The sequence below is a fragment of the Drosophila obscura genome, unplaced genomic scaffold (assembly GCF_018151105.1).
Source record: "Drosophila obscura isolate BZ-5 IFL unplaced genomic scaffold, ASM1815110v1 contig_4, whole genome shotgun sequence".
NCBI lineage: Eukaryota > Metazoa > Arthropoda > Insecta > Diptera > Drosophilidae > Drosophila > Drosophila obscura.
In genome coordinates, this window is record NW_024542828.1 from 9,735,075 (window position 1) to 9,752,806 (window position 17,732).

At 49.7% G+C, this 17,732-nt stretch overlaps 4 protein-coding genes across 4 annotated transcripts; 1 reads left to right on the forward strand and 3 right to left on the reverse strand.

Moving 5' to 3' along the window:
- Positions 1-798: 798 nt before the first annotated feature.
- LOC111070102 (ribosomal protein S6 kinase delta-1) lies at positions 799-3,490 on the forward strand. The gene is given in 4 exon segments (XM_022360421.2): positions 799-1,015; positions 1,079-2,150; positions 2,153-2,781; positions 2,849-3,490. Coding segments are annotated over 4 exon segments (2,007 nt in total). The 5' UTR covers positions 799-919; the 3' UTR covers positions 3,059-3,490.
- Positions 3,114-6,789, reverse strand: LOC111070103 (AF4/FMR2 family member lilli). Its single transcript, XM_022360422.2, has 2 exons — positions 5,557-6,789; positions 3,114-4,999 (listed from the first exon to the last, which is right to left on the reverse strand). The coding sequence occupies exons 1-2, from the start codon at positions 6,495-6,497 to the stop codon at positions 4,036-4,038; spliced, it is 1,905 nt and encodes a 634-aa protein (XP_022216114.2). The 5' UTR covers positions 6,498-6,789; the 3' UTR covers positions 3,114-4,035.
- Positions 6,790-13,037: 6,248 nt separating this feature from the next.
- On the reverse strand, positions 13,038-14,970 carry LOC111070291 (malate dehydrogenase, mitochondrial). Its single transcript, XM_022360742.2, has 4 exons — positions 14,820-14,970; positions 14,422-14,629; positions 13,898-14,094; positions 13,038-13,818 (listed from the first exon to the last, which is right to left on the reverse strand). Exons 1-4 carry the CDS (start codon positions 14,883-14,885, stop codon positions 13,279-13,281), a joined length of 1,011 nt encoding a protein of 336 aa, XP_022216434.1. The 5' UTR covers positions 14,886-14,970; the 3' UTR covers positions 13,038-13,278.
- Positions 14,820-17,717, reverse strand: LOC111070286 (ralA-binding protein 1). Its single transcript, XM_022360736.2, is given in 5 exon segments — positions 14,820-15,394; positions 15,396-16,203; positions 16,411-17,250; positions 17,309-17,441; positions 17,508-17,717. Coding segments are annotated over 5 exon segments (1,923 nt in total). The 5' UTR covers positions 17,605-17,717; the 3' UTR covers positions 14,820-15,349.
- Positions 17,718-17,732: the final 15 nt, after the last annotated feature.

Here is a 17,732-nt window from a genome sequence, read left to right on the forward strand (position 1 = left end):
TTTTATAAATACATTTATCCCGGTTCTGATACCTATTATTGGAACCCGTGAGCTGCCAAATTTCGTTAATATCTTGAAAACAGAGACTGAGTAGTTTCTGCATTAATTGGAGCCTGAAATTACAAACAATACCTCAGGTCCATAATATCCATTTTCCCAAGGTATGCAGATTGTTGCTCATTCCGTGCCAAAGTTGCTCAACAATGCTGCTATTTCATTTCCCCATGTTGCTACGGTTCCCGTTAGATACATGTGGCTCACACCACGAAAAAGAGCGAATGTCACCACGAAAGCTATTTCTTCACCACGAAAAACCACCACGATTTGAGAGCGAAAAATGTCGGTATTTTTTGTGCGCTAAATGGAGTTTGGCGGTCATTTGAAAATGGTATTTTGATGGCAAAGTCTATGTTTTACATGGTACCTACACGCTAACTACACATTTGGAACTATTAACTATATATATTTATCTACATTTTAAAGAGACACTGACGAACTCACAGTTAATTAATAAATTAATTATTAATAAAGCTTCCATTATTTTTCCCGTAGGATACATGCGGCTCAACCACACCACATTGGTATTTTTTTGTTCAACTTGTTTTTTTTTTGTATATTCCAGACGGAGAGCGGGAAAATTTTATGAATTTAAAAAACCAAAAAAATTAATTTATTAAACAATAAAAATCCATTGTTCCATTGTTTGGAACATAAACATATTATAAAAATAAAAATATCTTCAATTTCATAATATCCTCGGTATTTCGTAACTGCCGACAGATGGCGCCCCGTTTGAAATGGTAGTTTGCCAACACTGGTGCCGCTGGTAATAATATGCGAAAAAAGTGGGGGGAAAACAATAAATAATACAGGAAATATGGTTATCACATAACGCAATATAACCGCAGCAGCTGCCACAATGAGTCTCAACCTGGGGGGCTGGATCCACAGCTTCACCGTAACGGACACGCAGCAGCACAAAGGAGGATACACAATTTACAAGATTACCTCGATCGTGAGTACGAAACATGGTGGGTGGCAGAAACTGTGGTTTTACTGAAAAGCCTCTCATTGCTAGGTCTTCCCACGATCGGTGCCCCAAGCTCTCACGTGTCTGGTTGTGTGGAAGCGCTTCCACGAAATCAAGCGGCTGCATCGAGAGCTGAGTCGCCGGCACAAGAGTCTCCAGTTGCCCGGCAAGCTGCCCGTGCCCACAGACAGCAGCTACTTCAAGCGCTTCGACGCGGTCGTCATCCAGCGTCGCAAGGAGTACATCCTCCAGCTGCTGGACTTTGCAGCCCAGCATCCGGCCCTATACAAGTGCAACACCTTTACTCACTTCTTCAGCGAGGCGCACTCGCCGAATGGTTCTCCGCTGAAGAAGCTCTATGTGGAGCGCTCCCTGAAGCTGAAGACCTGCCCAGACTCTGAGGGTAGCTGCAGTGGCGCAGGGGCTGGCAGCGTGACTGGGACGGGGGCAGGCGCCATAGCGGACATTTGCGATAAACTTGATCTGCCCTATGACCCGCACAGCGCTGGTGGCATCTTGCCACTGGATACACGATGCGATAAGGAGCAGCCGCTGCAGCAGCTCGTAAGCTGCAACGATGAACCAGATGCCAAGGCCGAGACAGACGCTGAGCCAAAGACAAGTCCGGATGAGGGGCAGGCCAAACGGGACTACCTGCGACTGCTCACGCCCATGGCTTCGATTGAGAGTGACGACAGCGACTACATCTACGAGGCGGCCTTGGAGTTCAGTCACGCCGTCCAGGCGGAGGTGAATCTGGAGTACGCCGAGGCACACGAGCGCTACAAGCACGGCGTGGATCTGCTGCTCGTTGGGGCCAAGCACGACTCGAACGAAGAGCGCAAGTTCATAGCCAAAGCGAAGATATCAAAGTACCTGGCACGCGCCGAGGAGATACACGCCAACTTCCTGGCCAACTCCGCCAAGAAGCTGCACTTCCAGCTGTCGCTGGACATGGCGGACAGCGCGAGTGTCGCGCAACTGGAGTGCTCCTGGAACCAGCTGGCCAAGTACAAGGTGGTGCAAGTGCTCGACGAGCGCGTGATGCAGGTGCAGTGCATCACGACGCCCCAGCAGCCGGCGGCCATCATGAAGGGCATCGAGAAGCCGGCCAGCCACTCGCTCAGGTACCCTACATGGCTCAGTTGTTGGCCTACTTTCAGTCGGACCAGAAGATCTTCCTGCTGCTCAGGCAGGCCGAGGGCGGGCGTCTGTACGACTACCTGCAGAGCTACATTCCCACGGGCACCAAGACCATCAACTATGGCGAGCTCTTTCCAGCGGAGAAGGAGCCAGTGGAGCAGCCCCTCACCGCCGACAGCGATGTCAGCGACCTGGTGCGCAGCTCCCAGCAGCTGCTCAAATCGGTTTCCCAGACCCTCAGCAATCTGCAGGCTGGCGTCCTTACGCCCAGGCGACAGAAGGCGGCTGCAACTGAAGCCCGTGTCCTTCCCGAGCAGTGCCTGCGGCAGTGGGCCTGTGAGCTGGCCACAGCCATCCACAGTCTGCACGGCAAGGGTGTGATTCTGCGGGATCTGCACATGAACAACATTCTGCTGGGCTCCAAGGGACAGCTGCTGCTCACGTATTTCTACCAGAACGAGGGCCTCAGCTCCGACGACAACTACGTGCACAAGGCTCTCAGTCTGGAGGCTATATCCAATCATTTTGTGGCACCCGAGCGACCACTGAGCTTCCGTTCCGATTGGTGGAGCTATGGCGTGGTGCTCTACCAGCTTCTGCTGGGAGTGGTAAGGAATGGCATTTCTTCTAGTCAATCTCTATCTCTCTGTCTCTCATGCCCTTTGCTTTTGTTAGCCCTACAAGTCCACGCATCCTGGCCAATTGGAGCTCTACGGTTGTGTCCAGTATCCCAGCGAAACCTTAGACATCTCGGATAATGCCCGGGACTTGTTGGAGCAGCTGCTGCAGCTAAATCCGGAGCTGCGTCTGGACTATGAGCAGCTGCAGGGGCATCCCTTCTTCAAGGGCATCGACTGGCAGGTGGTGCTGGAAAGCGGCATCTAAGGACAAGACAAAACAACGATGGGGCGTTTTTTTTATTGATGAATCTTCTCAATATTCGAAATATTCTTTGATCATTTACCGTGCTTTTTTTTTTGCTTATTTAATCCAGTATTTTATAGAACAAATCCTTTGTAGGGGGCATGGCATATATCCTTTATCGTTTGTTTTATAGTTTTCGTTGCTTGTTTTGTTAAAAAATAGGCTTTATTTAATATCTATTATTTACATTTGCGAAATGTTCTAAAGTATTGCCTACAAATATATAAAATTTAGGCTAGAATCCAGGCGTATTTATGTAATAATTTTGATATACAAAAATGCTGTTTGAATACGAATACGATTATGGGTATAAATTAGTCAGTAAGTAAAGTAAACTTTGTAAAGCCAAATGAGCTAAAATAGAATTGAATATAAAAAGCATTTTATTGTCTAACTACACAACAGTTTATGGTTTAACTTAGAGACGAAGGCTGACTATAGCTAAATTTGGTTTTGGGGACGGACGCAGCACTCTCTTTGCGCTCCTCCGTCGCCCGTAAGGCACATTTGGAATGCATGCTGGGGGGTACGGTTCGGGTTCGCGCACCCTACCCAGGAACTAATCCTAACACTTACGACTGAACAAAAACCGCATTAAGTTTTGGCAAGACTTGTTGATTCTGTTGTTGTTGCAACTTACGTAAACTAAAGACTAAAAAGGAACCTATGGCATAGCGTACATAAATAGATTGAAAACATTAGCTAGGACCCTCAGAAAACCACAAAAATTACCAGCACTCTGGTATTTTCAGTCCACTAGTATTTGGTAGTTTCTGCTGTCCACGTGTTAGGTTAGGGACGACCCAGTTTACAGTTAGAAATGCTGCACACACACCACATTCAAAATGGCCGCCGGAAGCTGCGTGCTGCGCTTTGAGTTTGGGGCGATGCCCAGCGTCGTTGTTGCTGCTGCTGGCGACGGTGTGAGAGCATTTCTCTTAGTGCAAAAAAGGCGGCAGGACATAGCTCTGTGCCTGCTGCTGGGCTGACTCCTCGCTCTTGATCACAGTCTGCAGGCCGCTGTCGTTGTCATCGCTGCTGCCACTACCATTGCCTGCCCCTGCCCCTGCACCCGCCCCAGAGCCCGCGCCCGTTGTCACATAATGCTGCGTCTGCGCCTCCACCAAATGGCAGTTGGAGCCGGGACTCAGCTCGAGGCCCGTCGAGGATTGATGGCACTGCAGATGCACATACTTGGCCTGCTCCGCGCTCAGATATTTACCATTGAGCTGCGCCTGCGCCTGCTGCTGCTGCTGTTGCTGCTGCTGCTGCTGCTGCTGCTGGTGCGGATCAGCGTGATCGGGTATGAGGGTGACCAGCGTGCCGTCGGCCATCTGCTGCTGTGTGGCCTGCAGCTCTGCTGGCTGGTACTGGCTGCCATTGCCCGTTGCCTCCTCGCCGCCGGACACACCCGCCACGGAGCCCGTGGTGGCGCCCATTTCCATGCGACTGGGGCTGCTGCCGTAGTCGAAGTGTCGCATGGGAAAGAGCTGGCTCTCGTGCACATAGGTGCCGTACTGGCCGGAGTAGGTGCCATAGGGGCTGGCCGCCGGCGAGAGCAGGCTGAACTGTGGCGTCAGCTCGTAGGGCGTCTGGTAGCTGGTCCAGCTGTCCATGCTGCCCGGCGGCGTCACTGTCGTCGTCTGCGGATAGCTGGTGAAGGGCGGCGCCAGGCTGCTGTTCAGCGTTGCCGTCGGCGGAGTGCTCGTCTTGATGAAGCCCGTTTTGCGTGGCGGCTCGTGCTTCCGCCACTTGGCGCGTCGGTTCTGGAACCACACCTGCACCCGGGACTCGCTCAGGTTCAGCTTGATGGCCAGCTCCTCGCGCGCAAACACATCCGGATAAGGGGCACGCTCAAAGGCGCGCTCCAGCTCCTCCAGCTGGTAGGCTGTGAAGGTGGTTCTGCAAATCAAAGAAGGGTTTGCGGATTAGGCAATGGAGCTAAGTGGGAGTAGCAGGTAAGGATCTGCTAACAAAGATCTATGAGTCATTGAAATGAGAGCTTAGTGTTACTTTTCCCTAGGTTCCATACAGAACTCCTAGGGAACTATAGAACTAAAAGTTCCCCCAAAATATCTGGCAGTTGGAAGACGTTTGGCCGAGGATCCCAAAGATTTTCCTCTAATACTTCTATGGAAGCAAAGATACTTCCGAGAACTGTCCCGGATTCTGCATTTGATTCTCTCTTAACATCCTTGGAGGACATTTACTTCGGGCTCATCCCCAGGCATCAGGAATACGTTTTTATCTATAATTAGCCCCCCAAAGATTTCCTGCTCTCTTTTATCCACCATTAAGCATACGCCCCCCGGCTCGCTGCCCCATAGATGGTGAAAGGAAATTATTATCATGTGCCACATAACTTCATTGATTTCCCGTCGTTAAATTAATTGGCATGGCAGGATATCAGCGAGTAAATGTCTGAATGGATGGGGATGCAGGGATGCGGGGATGCTTACCTCGTTTTCTTCTTCTTGATGCCATTGGGATCGCCCTTCTTCTTGCTGCTGTTGCCGCCATCCTTCTTGGGAGCGGCGGCAGAAACGACGCCACCAGCGGCGCCCACAACTGCGACCGAGGCGGCGCCCTGGCCCCCAGCAGAGACACTGGCACTGCCACTGCCATTGGGCGTCCCGCCATTGGTGATGCCCGACGAGGTGGTGGCTGGTGGTGTGACGCCCGAGCCACCCGCATCCTGCATCTGGCCGCACATTTCGTCGGGTTTCTTGAGCTTGCCTCCGGCCGAGCCAGGACCGCCGTTTATCAAAACGGGCGTGGAGTCCTGGATCAAGCCATCGCCGTGCTCCAGGTGGTCCAAGTGGTGGTGCGGACTGCCGCCGTAGAGGTGCTGCAATTGCGGATGCTGCTGCGGCTGCGGCTCGTACTGATCCTTGGGCGAGTAGTCGAGTTTTCCGTTTAGCGGATGGTAGTCCATGATGCCCACCAGCTGCTGCTGCTGTTGGTTCGAGGATGCCTGCTGCTTGTGGTGCAGGATGCCGTTGTGGCTGGGCGGTGGCGTGACGGCGTAGTGCTGGTGGTGATGGTGGTGCTGCTGCTGCTGCTGCTGTTGGTGCTGCTGATGCTGATCCACCAGCTTGTACTCGTACTTCTGGCTGGGCGAGTAGCAACCAATCTTGTTGCCAAAATCCAGTTTCGGCACATAGCTGGGGGATCCTCCGCTGCCGCCGCCACCGCCGCCATTTGGCAGTATGGTGTTGCAGTCGGGCAGACGCTGCTGCTGCTGCTGCGGCTGCTGTTGGCTGCACAGCTCGTGGACACTGCCCAGCATGACGGGATGCATGGCCGTCGAGGTGGGCAGCAGGGGCTTGGCACCCAGCGGATTTAGGGGGCCCCCGCCAAAGTCCCCGAAGATCGGATCATCAAAGCTGTCATGCTCCATCCTGCTCACACGAATCACACACACACTAGCACACTAGAACACAGACACAGACACAACAGCGTATTGCAAGCTCAGCTTAAGCTTTCGCAATCCGAACTTTCGAACTTCGAACTTCGATCGAATCAAATATGGCTGCTTTGCCTTTGCTTTGATTTGGTTTTTTTTTTGGGTTTATTTAACTTTTGGCTACAACATTTCTTTCCGTTTCGCTTTGGTTTCTGTTCTTTTTTTTGTTATTCTATTTTTGTCACACTCCTTGAGCCTGCTCTCTCTCGGTTGTCAACCGCTCAAGTCTTGGCCTTAATTGAGTCCGCTACTGGCGATGATTGCCCTTTTATACCGGCGCGACTGGCAGCGCCGCCGCAGCGCCGGCAGCGACCAATCCGGTGCCGCCAATGGCCGACGTTCCCCTGCCGCCAGAGCGAGATGCATGTTCATGCTGGCGCGTGTGACTTTTGCGCGCCTTTGCTGGGTTTTCGGGGTGTGGTTTACTCTTCCCACCCGCTGTTGTTGCTGCTGTTGCTGCTGCTGCTGGTTCTCGTGCTGCTGCTGCTGCTGCGCTGGACTGGGTATAGCTGCTTGTGTCCAGTTTCTGGGACTGCTACCAGCAGATCTCCGACAGCTTCGACAGCACGGGTAATGGGAGGTCCTGGGAACGGGATTTTTTTAGTGGGAACAGAGGATCTGATCTACTACTCTTGGAAAGGTTTCTTTACGGATTTTATTGGGTTTTCCATGGATATGACGGATGGTGGAAGGTGAGAGTATGGGGAATCCTCTGGCATAACATGAGGATGAGGAAACTACTAAGCGAAATATTTTTAATATTCCAAATTGTATTATCTAAGTGCATTTATATTTATTGTGTGGGATTTTCCTAGGTGTCTTAGAATTCAGTATCCGAATTAAAAAGTTCTTGAAAGTGATATCTATAGACATTATATATTTGCTGCATATATGTATAAGCTTTGGAAAGGTGATATTTCTCCTCTCATATTACTCCTTTAATTAAATTCTACATTCTGCTACCATCTGAATACGTAAAAAGAGAACTTTGCACATTCCTGTGGTTCCTAGATTCCCAATAGTTGTGTTATTTTTCCCATTTCCAACTGCCACTTTATTGCCTTGTGGTCATCCATCCATCCATCAACAATCCACCTACATGTGCGCACATGTTGAGCCAACAATTAACTTCCCCTGCAACCAACGGATTACCGCATTCTCCCTGCAGAGGAATGCCCACAGCTACGGCTCTGGAGACAGAGAGAGAGATTCCAATTGGAGTTGCACGCATGGGGGTGAAGCATAGACAGTGGCTTGCAACCCCTGTGAAGGATCGGCTGGCACGCTCGCGACGCGACCTTCTTCATTCCAATTGCGCGTGTCACCCCTCAGAGCCAATCTCACTCGTTTGCCCTCTGAAGGACCGGCTCACTTTTGCGTGTTGTGTTGCGTGTGCGACCTTTTGGCTAGATGGCTAGATGCTGGTACTTGGCTCGGCCACAGGGCTGGGCCAGGGGGTTAAGTTAGTCAGCGTTAAGTTATGGGTCATTTGGTTAGGTTAGGGGCAAAGATTTCACGGGGAATTTGCATGGGACAGAGCGAAGCAGCAGTAGAATCATGTGGGCAGGCACGCGGCAAAGAGACAAAAAGGTGGATGCATGTGGGGGTATAGAAAGAAGATATATAGAACAAAGATCTTGGCAGAGAAAACAGACAATAGAAAATAAAATTAAAATATGACTTTAATTGCTAGAAATCCTTAACAAGTTTACGATTCCTCGAACAATTACTCCCCAATATGGATCCTATTAACATCATAAAACTAATCAACTTTCAGATTCCTCTGCTGCAGATCCCTGTAGTTCTGCTGTTGACCCAATAAAATGCTAAAATCCATCCAGCAAACAGAACCCGCATTGATCTTGGCAGCATAAGAACTTCCTCCTTGCTTCCCAGGGTCCCCCCTCTGAAGGATCAGCCAATTTTTTCCCATCATAACGAAGAAAACTCATCGAATTCCAAACAGAAACTACACAAAAATCTCATTCTCTCTCTCACAGGGACAGGCACAGGGACAGGGACAGAGACAGAACCCGAATCCGAATCCGAACAATTCGATACTTTTTGGTCGATTTGCAGGTCTCGAAAATGCGGGCAACGGAAACGGAACCGAGCCGAGGCGAGGCGAGGCGAGTCATGAGAGAATGGAATGGACTTAGGGCACGCGATCAGAGCGCAAGATGAAAACAAATAAATACACCCCATACTGTGGGTCGCGACCCAGTCCAAGTCCCCGTCCCTGACAGGCATGGGAGGGATGTGGCAAGCGATGGGTAGTGCAGTGCGGTGGGGTGGGGGGAACGGAACTCTTGTTGCGTGTGAATAATCAGACAATATTTTGCATTAGCCACTGCCACGGCGCCAATTATGTGGGCTTGAGGACTTGAGGCTGCCAGGACATGCAGGGAGCAGCGGGAATGGGGAAGGGATGGGATGGGATGTCTTGATCCCGCAGTGCAAAGAAGTCAAACGACGATGATGGCATCTCGGATAAGATCAAAAGTTAATTACGATTGACTCTTGAACTTGAATGGGTTTAAATCTGCGATCCAAGGTAATCGAAAGGCAAAAGGTAGATGGCGGGGCATACATATATGAGGGATAGGACGAGGGATCTTAATCGAACCGAAAAAGATTTGCAATGTAAGGGAACATTTTTGTTGGGGTTTCAATCGGGCTCGTTAGGCAACCTTCCCGAAACCCTTTACATGCCACTCAAATCTGTGTATTTTGTGTGTGTTTCTTTCATTTGATTTGCTAGCATCCTCTCTGTGGAAAATACTTGGAAATGTACTTGGTACAGTTGTCGCTGCCCAAGCCAAGTGAGCGCCTAAGCTTTTGTTGAATATATTTGTTCATATTTTTTCCATAACCATTAAGAAATATACAAAAAACACACACGAACACACAGAGGGACAGATACTCAGACCCATCATCATCAGCATCATCAGCATCATCGTCTCGTGGTGACAGTCCATCCTCTAGTCCAGCGAGAAATATTCTCTCATCCCATTCCATGCCCATTGCCCATTGCCCATCCACAGTGGCGACATTATCACCATTGTATTACGATACGAACGGAGACAGTCACGACTTTTTGTTATGCATTTCTATATATCTACATGCACATAGCATACACATACAGCATAGCATATATCTGTACATATATCTGCAATGTTTTTCCCTGCCCATTCGGTTTGCTTTTTGCTTTTGGTTTGGTTTGGTTTGGTTCGGCGATTGTGATCTGCTTGCTCGTTCGGTTCGCCTCGCCTCGCCTTGCGGCTACAAACAGAATTCCAATATGGCGTGCGCTCTCAAGCTCAGACACGCACGCACACACACACACACACACACAGAAGATCGTGTCAGAGTCCAGCTGGGAGTACCAATACCAGTGCAACCAATTAAGCTTCGTTAAGATCAATTTAAAATCCCGCATAAAATATCAAATAGTTTTTGTATTTTAGTTCCATTTCTGCCCCTGCTGCCGCCGCTATTTGTTCTCGCTCTTTCAGCAGCAGTAGAAACAAAAAGAAACACACACACACACACACAATTTCGAAATCTACTGCCCACAAACCCACAAGCCCGAGACAATGTCTGCAAGTCGAGACCCGGACTCGGACTCGGATTCGGACTCTTGTCTGCCTCTGGCTCTGGTTGTGGCTCTACCCTGACGACGATTTTTATAGTGTTTTTTGTTGTTTCGTTAATTCTCCATGGCACTTTGGGGTCCCGGGTCCGGGTCCACACTTGCCTGGTACTTACTTACTACTTACCCCCTTTACATGATGATGATGATGATACTTACTAGCGTGGGGTGGGGTGGGGGAGACGTCGTATCTGACATCTGACCCAGACGACGAGCGACGAGCGACGAGCGACGATCACAAAATGTCGACTCAAATTGTTTTATGCATTTTGCTTTCCATTCTGTGCTGCTTTATGATTTCTTGCCATCATTTACATGAGATTTTATTTGGGACTGACTGTACCAAAATGCTTGGCATCCAAGAATCGTACTCTGGGCTCTGTAATTCTCAAGGAATTTGGTGATCATCATCAGAATCAAGAATCAAGAAGCAAGGAATGCAGGTATTTGATGATTCTCCAAAAGTATCGATCGTTCCCTAATTTGTAATCGATTTTTAATCGATTCTTAAACTGATTTAGAGTATTAAATCCTTCTCTCGTATCATACCTTCCCCCTGTCCCACCCACATCCACACTCACTTTCACCCACCACCAATTAGCCCACAAAAAGCTTAATGCAATCAAAGTGAAAGTGAGCAAAGACGCCAATAAATTAAAGCCAATCACAATCGGACAATTGCTATCGCCACATAACACATATGTATGTACATACATACAACCCGTAACTCTCGTATAGAGCGCAACCAGAGATAACTGAAGATGTCAACCGCTGGGCTTGGGCCATGTAATTGGCTCTGGGTCTTGTCGATTCACAAAAATCGCAACACAGTACGCGTAATTCAAATTAATTGCCGACAATTGTGACTTATTTAAGGCAAAGGCGCCATTTAATGCAGTCAAAACGGGGCTAGAGCGCGGGATCAGAGAGTTGGGGTGGGGGTGGGGCAGTCAGATCATTTTCAGAGTGCAATTTATGGGCTTATGGAAATCGATGCTTGTGGCAGGCCACAACATTTGAGTCTGGGCTCAAAGCGCGGCTTAGTACGAGCGGTGCTGCCAACTCGCTGGATTAAGCTTTAAGCCGCTCTGGCGATCGATAGGCACACACGATTGCACTGGAGATTCAATTGGAATTTAAATTTGAATTTATGCATGAACTTGTCAATCTTTTTGTGTGCTAAAATTTAATAAATTAATTGCTGCAGTCGGCCGTGGCATTGTGGTGGGCGTCGCTTATCGTTTTTGGCGTTGCGGCCTGTGCGCCGACCTAATTGTTTGTAATTAAATAAAATTGTTCAAGGTCGATTACAGTGGCAGGCAGCCAGGCTGGCAGTCAGTCAGGCAGGCAGGCGCTTGGGCGCTGGTAAATCCATGGATTCCAATTTGTTTTAATATAAAATGCCGGCCGGCAATTTAATTTGTATTGTACGTACGAGAGTAGTACGTGTGGCGTCTGGAAATTGATTCCTGCTCATTATTTCATTAAGAGACCAGAGCAGAGCAGCAGCAGCAGCAGCTCTCTGCCAATTGGCCAGACCAGACCAGACCAGAAGAAGAGCCAATTCCGAGTCCAAGCTCTGCGCCTGGCCTATCCAATTGTCTCTGCGCTGCGGCCATTTGAGTGCTCTGCTCTGTGATTTTCGCTTGCAGTTTGATTTGATTTCATGAATGGGAATTGTATCAATTGATTGTTTTGGTCTTGTTATCGTTGCCTTTTGATCGTCGATAATTAAGTGTGGGGGGTGTGTTTGGTCTCCTCCCCTCCCCACCCCTCCCTCTATGGGACTTTTCGTTTATTGTTGGTTGGTGGCTAAATAGATTAGAATTATTGAAACTGGGCCGGTCTGCATCGCATCTGCGTCTGCGTCTGCTCTGTGGCTTAATGAACAAAATCAAATTGTCTAATAGTAATCCAATTGACTTGATTTCAGTTGTGTTATTGGTGGCCAAGCATTTTAATTGATGGAATGAAACAAGTGCAAACGATTGAGGAGTGGGTGTTTCATTCAATTGAAGCCTGGCGATTGATACATTCGTGGGGCAAATCAATGCAAATCAATCGCTTAAAGGTAGTTTAAGGGAATGTAAACAATTTAACAAAACCACTGGGGATTGAGAAATGATCGATAAACGGTTGTAGAAATAAAAGCTCGCCCTTACCGCTATTATTCGAATCACTTAACATTGATCTGCGATCAAACTCCCAGAAGACATCATAATCCAGCCATTTATTGTTTGCTAATGCAAGCCAAAGGTGTAAATAGATTGAAACTTGCTGAATAGCAAAAGCGTGTTATCCAATATCAAAGAAAATATCATATATACTTTTGCTCCAACTAAAGTCCAAAAAATTCCATTATCTAAAGTCTATCATAAAATAATCATCCCATCCGAACATACATATAGACAAATCGAATAAGAAATTCCAAAATGCGTACGCACTGGCACTGGCCGGAGGCTGAGACACAGCCATGGGCAGCCGGGCTGGAAGGGACGAGAGGGAGAGAGCATGACATGCGGGCAGCAGAGTTCTAAATTGATCTTAACGAAGCTTAATTGAATGCAACTGTATGGGTGTGTATGTGAGAGCATTGTGTTTGTTTGTTTGAGAGAGAGAGAGAAATCAGTGGGCATTGCCAACACTCGGCAATATCGAACGGTTGCAATGCGACTCTATCGACAGATTTTAATGAGAGTTTATAAACATTTCGTGCAGTGTAAGGAAAGATATCGAACTTTAATCGAAAGCGTCTCTATCGAGAGGACTTGGAGCAGGCGCTTACAGTTGGATCCTGCCAGAGAAATTATTTAATGGCTATATCCAATTTCATAGTTTGTTTATTTCAGATATCAACAGGTTGCATTGTTTACCACACACAGAGCGCAGATCTGGCACGCTAAGCGTTGCACACTTTTCCGACTTAAAATGAAAGATTTGCTAATTGGAAGTATGCCAATCCGGGGATGTGGCCACACTTGACATAGGCGCTAATGAAGTACACAATCAAGAGGAATTCGTGGGGCGAATGGATGGATGGAGGGATGGTGGTATGCTAACATCTTAGGCGTTGGCAAAGTCAATGCCCTTCTGGATGTTCTTCTTCAGCTCGGGAATGGCGGCCTCCAGCAGCTTCTTCTCGTAGTCGTTGAGCTTGGGCAGACCCAGGTTCTCCTGCACACCGCTCTTGCCCAGCACCAGCGGGGTGGAGAAGAAGGTGGCCTCCGTGACGGAAGACTGCACGTAGGAGCACTCAATCACGTTCTTCTCGCCGTTGAGGCCCTTCAGCAGGGAACCAGCGAAACGGGCGCCGGCATAGGCCATCGAGAGGGTGGCTGAACCAGCGCCAGCCTTGGCCTTCACAACCTCTGTGCCGGCCTCCTGGATGCGCACAGTCAGCTTCTCGATGACATCGTGGCTGCTCTTGAACACGGGCTGGCTCTGGGAGAGCACGGGCAGAATGGTCACGCCCGAGTGTCCGCCGATCACGGGAATCTGCACGGTCTGGGGATCCACGTTCAGGGCGTGGCCAATGAAGGCGCGGGCACGCACCACATCCAGGGTGGAGACACCGAACAGACGCTTGGGATCATAGACACCAGCCTGGGATGGAATACAAAGAAGGGTATTGGAATAAGCTAATGTTCTGTCATGGATGGGCAACCGTCATCATACTCATTACCTTCTTGAGGATCTCGGCAGCGATTGGCACACAGGTGTTCACGGGGTTCGTGATGATGGCCACCAGGGCCTTGGGGCAGTTCTTGGCAATGGAGTTGGCAATGTCCCTGATGATGCCAGCGTTCACGTTGAACAGATCGTCGCGAGTCATGCCCGGTTTGCGGGGAACGCCAGCGGGAATGACAACCACATCGGAGCCTGTGTGGGAATAAGATATGGAAAGGTGCTTATTGATAATCTGCTGACATTTTGAGCTTTGCGCTTTCATGGGCTGCAATCCACGCAGGCGGCTACTGCTGATAAGTGGACGGACAGTGGACTGAATCTGATTACGTAGCTATATACATACATATGTATGTACATATATACCAATAACGGTTCCACTGCTTCCACTATCTTATCACAGAGCATGATTTCTTCGCTCTCCATGCAAGTGGAGATCCAAGAAGCATACCACACCCCTCCCCCACTCTGCTCATGTAAATTTTCCATCGAACATAACCTCACTTGCTGCCCTCTACTCACCCTTCAGGGATTCGCCCAGCTGGTCAGCGCCCATGAATCCGACAGCCTTGCTCCTGGTATCGATGTGGGACAGATCGGCGGCAACACCGGGCGTGTGCACAATGTCGTACAGGGACAGATCCGTGACCAGAGGATTCTGCTTGAGCAGCAGCGACAGGGGCTGGCCAATGCCGCCGGAGGCACCGCAGACGGTCACTTTGTAGTTGTTCTGCGGGGGTGGAGAGAAATCAAGCCCACAAGAGCATTAAAATCAGTGGGGGCAGGGGAAACTATTGTAATATTAGAGGCTTTGCAGTTTGCCTTTCCGGTGATGCATTCTCTGCTGTTACGTAAACAGCTGCAGCCAGATTTTGGGTTGTTTTTTGTGTGTGTGTGTGGGCTTTGGAATGCGCTCTCACCTGCTGGCTGACCGAGAAGTTGCGCACTCCCTGGAGGGCCAATTGCCTGGTTACTTGCTTCAACATTTTCGGATGATTTATTTATGAAATATATTAAACAACACAATCAAATTAGCAACGCCACCAGCGAAATCCCAAGAGCCAATGGAGCAAGAAGCTTTCGCGAAAAGCCAAGCAAAGCACGCAAGGCTATTAGCGGCTTCTGCTGGCTCTCTCTCTGCTGGTGGTGGTTCTCGCCCTGCCAACTTAAGTCGACGCGCCATTCAAACATTTGAGCTTTTATTTGAACGTAAGCTTTTTTGTTCGTTTAACGCCACATATAGAGATTGAAATGAAGTAAAACTTCAATGGTTAATACATTTAAAATTGCTGCATATGATAATCCATCCATCCACTTGCTGGGCTATGCAGGCCCCCAACGCTGCTCTACTCTCCTCTCCTCTCCTCACCACACCTATCCTCTTTCAGCTTTTTGTTCGTTTAACGCACATTGAGATTGAACAGGAGTAAAACTAGACTGGTTAATAAATTTAAAACTGCTGCAGTCGCAGCTCCACTTGCAGGGCAATGCACGCCTCGACGCTCCTCCTTCAGCTCTTTGCCCAGCATTTGCTTTTTGTGCTCCAGCAGTGCATTCTCCCGCTTATAGTGCTCGATTATTCGCTCGTAGTCGGCCTCCTTTGGAGGCTGTGAACCAGCGGCCGCTTGGGGTTTGGCCAGCTGCTTCTCGCACAGCCGATTCAAGCGATACACTTCGTTGCGTTCGGTCATGATGCGCGCCTTGAGCTCATTCTGCAAGGCGACCAGCTCATCGTATTCAATTTGAAGGCGCAGCAGCTCCTCGCGGTGGGGATTCGTCTCGGGCAACAGGACAAAGCCAGACTCTCCGTCAATGGTGTACAGCGGTGGGCTGGGACTCGACGACTCCTCCTCGTTCCTGTGCACCTGGATGCAGTCGGACACGTCTATGTTGTGTGTGACTGGACTGGAACTGGATGCCCGCCTGCCCGGCTTGTGCTCTTCTGTGCTGATGGTTGTCACCGTGGAACTGGGGGGAGCGGGTGGCTGACCGGAGTCGGTGGTGTCTTCGCCAACAGGTATGGGAACGGGTGGAGGTGCAGTTGCAGGTACAGGTTGCGTAGCGCTGACGTCCAGCTCTTCGATGGATTTCTCCTGCTTCTTCTCGAAGCTGCGCAATTTTCGCTTCAACTGGGTGATGATGCGCTGCACCTCCCAGAGCTGCTCCTCGCGCTGCTTGGTGATGAAGCCCGCATTCATTTCGCTGTGTATTTGGGTCAGAAGACTGTCCTGCTTCCGCAACTCCGTTTGTATGTCCTCCGGGTATTCAGGCAGCTTGGAAGCAGCCGTGAGTGGCGGTACATATCTGCAAGAGAGTCAAGTTAGTTGGTATGGTATAGTCTTCTCGGAATGAGTCTCTGCCTGTTTAGGAAGCTGACGAGGCGCGCCAAGCGCTTCCGTTTATGGGGCACCAAGCTCATGCTCGTCAACCAACTAATCAGAGGAGATGCGCGGCTGCTCCAGGCTGCTGCTGCCGCGAATCTTATCTCAATCCAAGCGTATGTTTGCTTACGGTATCAGCTGAATGTCCGCAAAGAGCGTGCGACAGTGACGGAGCAGCGCCACCATCAGTTGCGCCGACATCTGGAGCGTTGGGCTCAGTAGCACGGCAATCGACTCGTGGTTCAGTTTGTTGTACCTTTCCTGGTCGGTCACCGCATACAAGTGGAGCAGCACCCAACCGACCAGCGTTCGATTGCACTTGGGCACCTGCTCCATCAGCTGCTGCAGTCCAATCCGCTGCTCCTTGCCCTTTCGATTTCTGGCAACGTCCTCAAAGTCGTACATCAGATCGGTGGTCAGCATGGGCTCCGGCAGATCGCGGAGAAACAGCTTCAGGAGACTGCAGGCCAATGGCACATTGAATAGAGCCAACGCAGCATCGTGCTCTCGGTTGTTGTAGAGTCGCTTCAAGTTGAGGAGCTCCGCCTTGATGGGCTCCACCTTGTAGATGACAAAGTTTCGGGTCTGCTCCTGCAAGTAGTCGATGCAGTCCCGCACTACCATCGGCAGATCAATGCCGTCGTGGCAGCGCGATCTCTCGGTGGCCAGGCTGACGGATACTCCGAACACCGGATAGCCCATGGCCAGCTCTTCCTCCTCGGCGTCCTCGTCCTGCTGCTGCGACAGTTGCTTGTTCTTCTTGTCCTTTTTGTCTTTCTTCTTGTCCTTTTTCTTGAGCTCCTTCTCATCGTGACGCTCTCGCTCCTTGTCTTTGTCCTTATCCGTGTCCTTCGCCTTGTGCGCCGGCTCCTCCACGGACTTTTCCTTGTCGCGCGACTTTTCACGCTTTTCCTTGCTCTTTGAGCTGACGAACTTGAATGTTTTCGATTTCTTTGATTTCGAGGGACTCCTGCAGGAGGATGCCAAGGGTTAGTTACATTCTGGTCGGGATTGGGCGACTACCTTACTTTGTTTCCAGTTCTTCTTCGGGCGAACTCTCGCCCTCGAGCGCTGCATAGCCACGATCCTTGCCTTTATCTTTCTTGTCCTTTCGCTTGCCTATAAGCAGGTCCATTTTGTTGTGCTCATGGTCCTCGTCGACTGCAAAGATCCCGGGAATTGATTTTCCGCCGTTTTGGATGCACCCACGCATTGCAGCATACTCACAATCGCTCTCCTCCTTGCTCTTCTTGGACTTGGAATCGGCTGCCTCGGCGGCATACAGCCCCGGGAACTCCTTCTCTTCAGGACTATCGAATTCCATTTTTTATATCCTCCTATTTGTTGCAATAAATAAACAATTTCCACACACAAACAAGAAATGCAACAGTCGCCTGCTGCTGCTGGTGTTGCTGCGGTGAGGGCGCCCACTTTTGCACACTTCGCAGCACT

Excerpts from the sequence above, each read along its gene's own strand:
- LOC111070291 (XM_022360742.2), bottom strand. The coding sequence starts at position 14,885 with ATGTTGAAGCAAGTAACCAGGCAATTGGCCCTCCAGGGAGTGCGCAAC. Across the intron at positions 14,095-14,421 it reads GCTGGGCGAATCCCTGAAGG|GCTCCGATGTGGTTGTCATT; the intron begins GTGAGTAGAGGG and ends ATTCCCACACAG. Across the intron at positions 13,819-13,897 it reads CTGCCGAGATCCTCAAGAAG|GCTGGTGTCTATGATCCCAA; the intron begins GTAATGAGTATG and ends ATTCCATCCCAG.
- LOC111070103 (XM_022360422.2), bottom strand. The coding sequence starts at position 6,497 with ATGGAGCATGACAGCTTTGATGATCCGATCTTCGGGGACTTTGGCGGG. Across the intron at positions 5,000-5,556 it reads ATCAAGAAGAAGAAAACGAG|AACCACCTTCACAGCCTACC; the intron begins GTAAGCATCCCC and ends TTTGATTTGCAG.